This window comes from Tribolium madens, unplaced genomic scaffold, assembly GCF_015345945.1.
Source record: "Tribolium madens isolate multiple individuals breed KSU strain unplaced genomic scaffold, Tmad_KSU_1.1 Scaffold_97;HRSCAF=244;Tcas5.2_LG3a, whole genome shotgun sequence".
NCBI classification, from domain to species: domain Eukaryota; kingdom Metazoa; phylum Arthropoda; class Insecta; order Coleoptera; family Tenebrionidae; genus Tribolium; species Tribolium madens.
This window is the reverse complement of record NW_025401069.1, coordinates 14394790-14399172: the sequence shown is the minus strand read 5'-3', so window position 1 is coordinate 14399172 and position 4383 is coordinate 14394790. Positions and strand designations below refer to the sequence as shown.

At 33.3% G+C, this 4383-nt stretch overlaps 1 protein-coding gene across 1 annotated transcript; it reads left to right on the top strand.

Annotated features, from left to right (window-relative positions):
• Positions 1-6: 6 nt before the first annotated feature.
• On the top strand, positions 7-3521 carry LOC123014632. The gene is made up of 2 exons (XM_044413840.1): positions 7-441; positions 500-3521. The coding sequence occupies exon 1, from the start codon at positions 39-41 to the stop codon at positions 420-422; it is 384 nt and encodes a 127-aa protein (XP_044269775.1). The 5' UTR covers positions 7-38; the 3' UTR covers positions 423-441; positions 500-3521.
• Positions 3522-4383: the final 862 nt, after the last annotated feature.

Below are 4383 nucleotides of genomic sequence, written 5' to 3'. Positions count from 1 at the left end.
ACACCAACCCCGTCGCCAGTCTGGTGAACTCCTTGGCGATGGCGGGGCACTCGATGTCGAGCAACGGCGCCGCCGCCCCCATCAGCATGAGTCACGTGAGCTCCATGCGCAGCATGAGCAGCCCCGCCGGCAGCATCCAGGACCTGCGGATCAGTCCCGCCGAGTCGGCTCTCGAGAGCCCCATCTCCTCGCCCCTGGGGCTCACCGTCTCCAGCTCCATGGAGCCGGCCATCAACCTCAACATCGGCAACAGCATGGATGTGGGCATGGGCATGACCTACAAGCCCACGAGGGCCTTCGCCTCCCCCAGGCCCGAGAACCTCTTCCAGGAGGACATCGACGAGCTGGTCAAGCCCATGCATGCCGCCGCCCCCAAGCCCACCATCAAGATGGAGCCCATGACCGAGTGTCGTGGCGAATGAAACGAGACAATGCTACAATGTAATGTGATAAACTACTATTAGGTTCTTTTTTATTATCAAATGTTAATTATTTTTAGTGAGTAGAAGTTTTCGACGATTTTGATAAAATTTAGCCAAAGTTTCGGCCAGTTCCACAAGACTGTTGTGTATATGTATACTATTGATCGAAATTCAAAATTAGAGTGGATAGGGGAATCACATGAGCAGAAACTATATCAACATTCCCAATTTTTGACAATCGGTTTAGAAAAAAATTACATTTTCAATGACACTGACTTATCGGGGCCCAAAATTATGCAATAATATGATATTCTAAAATTCAATCCAGGCACCTGTACACATATACAAATTTATTAAATTTATTTCCAACCTTATTAAAATGTTTATTTTTATTTATGTCGCTTTTCGGAGAAAAAATAGTCAGTGTCAGTGACAAATCTCATTGTTTTTTGCTGGCAAAAAATAAAGTTTGGCTTTGCCTCTTTCTAATCATAAAAAGAAATAAACATTTTTTGAGGAATTGCTTTAAATATTTACTTAATTATATTTTGTAAAAAGCTAATTTATTTATTTTAGTAATTTATATATTTTTAGTTGTTAAGTGTGCAGATGCATTAGGTATTTATTTTTTCATATTTGCATACCGCAGAATTGGAGCAAAGTGTGCGTTTATTTAATATACCGAGTGACCAAAATTGTGACAAAAATCTGATGGCAACACTGAATTACCAGTTGCCCATTTTATTTTTCCTCAAGTTGGCAACCTTGACTCTCAAATTCAAACTTTTATAGGCAACCGCTGGTTTAGCCTAGCCTGAAATCGAAAAATTACCAATAATTCTGTGACGTTTGTATTTGACAGTCATGGTTGCCAAATTAAAGTTTCAAATTTCATTGTCGGTATTTTACCAGATGATTGTCATTTTTGTCCTCATGTTGGTAACCTTGACCCAACTTCAAACGTAAAATTTTTATAGGCAACGGCTAACTGAAATTTAGTGGCGTTTATTTTTGACAGCAATTTTTTCTATTCCAGGAAATTGCAAAATAAAATTGAAATCGTTTTGTTTATTTAGCTCTGTTTTGAGCAATATTTTGTCAAAAATAATCTGAAAAACCACAAAAATTTGGTCGAAAATTTTGTTATTTTCACCTTTTTCAAACTTGCGAGCAGTTTTTGAAGTAAAATTTGCCATGGGAAACCGAAAAATCACAAAAATTAGCAGGATTTTCAAAAAATCTCAAAATTTTGTAAAAATGCAAAATTATTTTTTTCATTTGACAGTCATGATTGCCAAATTAATAATTCAAATGTGTTGGTGGAACTACAATCACAGTCGATATTATACCAGGTGACTGTAAATGATTGTTTGGTTCTGTTTGAGCAACATTTTGTCAAAAATCAGCTGAAAAAACACAAAATTTGGTTGAAAATTATAATATTTTCACGTTTTTGAACTAAAATTTCGAGTTTTTTTGGGTAATTTCGCTACAGCAAACAGAAGAAACACCAAATTAATAATAACTATTTCTCAAAGTTTTGTAAAAATGCAAAATTATTTTTTTTATTAGACAGTCATGATTGCCAAATTAATATTTCAAATTGGTTGGGGTGCGACTAAAATCACAGTCGATATTATACCAGATGACTGTAAATGATTGTTTAGTTCTATTTTGAGCAACATTTTGTCAAAAATAAGCTGGAAAAAACACAAATCTTTTATCAAATCTATTTTAACTTTTTTTAAACTTTTAAGCACGTTTTTGAACTAAAATTTGGAGAGTTTTTTTTTCAACAAACCGAAAAATCACCAAATCAACAGGGTTTTCAGCCAGGAACTCAATTATTTTTCAAAATTTTGTAAAAATGCAATTATTAGACAGTCATAGTGGCTACTAAAATTGAAGTTGATGTTATACAGGGTGACTATAAATGATTGTCATTTTGTATCCTCATCTTAGTAACTTGACATTTTTTTTTCTAAAATTTTGCTTGAAAATTACAAAATAAAATCGAAGTTAATGTTATTTCGATTGTTTGACTGTTTTGAGCAACATTTTGTCAAAAATAAGCTGAAAAAACACAAAATTTGGTCGAAAACTGTATTTTGGGAACCCAATTGTTTCTCATAATCTTCTAAAAATGCAAAATTATTTTTTTTATTTAACCGTTACAACTGTCAAATGAATATTTCAATTTGTTGGTGCGACTAAATCATAGTCGGTATTATACTAGGTGACTGTAAATGATTGTTTGTTTGGCTGTACTTTAAGCAATATTTTGTCGAAAATAAGCAGAAAAAAACACAAAAATCGATCGAAAATTATATTATTTTCATTTCTTTAACTCTTAAACATGTTTTTGAACTAAAATATCGAGTTTTTTGGGTGATTTCCCTACGAAAAATCGCCGAAAAAAATTAATAAGGTTTTCAAGTATTTTTTAAAATTTTGTAAAAATCCAAAATTATTATTTTTGTGACGGTTATAAATTATGATTGTCAAATGAATATTTCAAATTTGTCGATACGACTAAAATTACAGTCGATATTACACCGGGTAACTGTAAATGATTGTTTGGCTCTCTTTTGAGGAATATTTTGTCAAAAATAAGCTGAAAAAACAAAATTCGGTCGAAAAGTATATTACTTTTACGTTAGAACATGTTTTTGAACTAAAATTTCGGCGCTGGTGTGATACAGGGTGACTGTAAATGATTGTCATTTGCTTAGAAACCGAACGGTTACGAGTAATTCAGTGTCGCCAACAGTTTTTTTAGCGATATTAAACGTCACCGGTGGGAAATGAGATAACTACGAATACACCAAAGTCACTTGATAGATTTTATGGGATAACTTGTACAAAATTACCGGGACGTGTGTTGTGGTATTTAGTAACAAGAAAGCCAGCCACTGTGTTTTTTCAGTGCAATATTACAATTCCTGTTTTAGCTAGATTTAGACATGGAACTTAATAGAAATGGTCAGTTACTATCAGTATTTCGATTCAGTTGGTCTCGTTTAATTTATTTAGTACATATATTGTAAAGAAATGTAAATGTATTTAAAGATGAGATGAATATAAGTATTGCTTTGTTGATTCTGCCTTTAGCTTCTGTATTTCCAGTCGCGACAAACAGGTCATAATAATAAAATCAAAATTTTATGAATATGTTATTAAATTGTGCGTGAATCTGTTTGTCGAGTGTGCATTTCCATGGTAAGAAGCTATGATTTAGTGACTTGTAGCAATGCCAAATGTATTATATGTTACAATGTAGTGAATGTAGGTGTTGTGTATGTACAAAGTGTAGTGCAACTCGAACAAAAGACAACTTGAGTGAAGCAACACTAGATTATTTGCGACTCAGTTCACCAAATAGCACACAGAAACATTTATACTTTCAGATAGTGTTAGGAGTCACGGAGCCAACAAAAAATTATTTTTGTGATTTGTTTAGATGATAGGATATGAAATAATGTACAAAATTTATATAAAACTTATTGTAAATGTAGAAAAGAAATTATTACGATTTAAATGAAGAAATTATAAATGCCTTCCTGCCATTTATGGGTCTACCACGCTCGTTGTTTGACTTTCGCATATGTCGTGAGGTGATATGATATTTTCAAAAAGTGGCCTTTCAGTACTTTCGGATCTCTAAACTCCCGGTTTCAGTTTTTCGTAGAGTTTTCAGTTCGTGACTAGGCTTAATGTGTTCAAAAATCGAGTAAGTAGAAGTGCCTTCCAAACTATGACCACTTATGTCATCCGAGATGCTAAATTTTAAACAAAATTGCATTTTGATGTGTTTTGGTATGGTATCACCCTGAATGGCATGTTCTTTTTCATATCTCTGTAAATTACATACATTTATATACCTAACTTTATTATTATAATAAGCAAAAGTGATGTGAGATTGGCAATTTTTAGACACGATGTATAACCACTCAAAATTCAG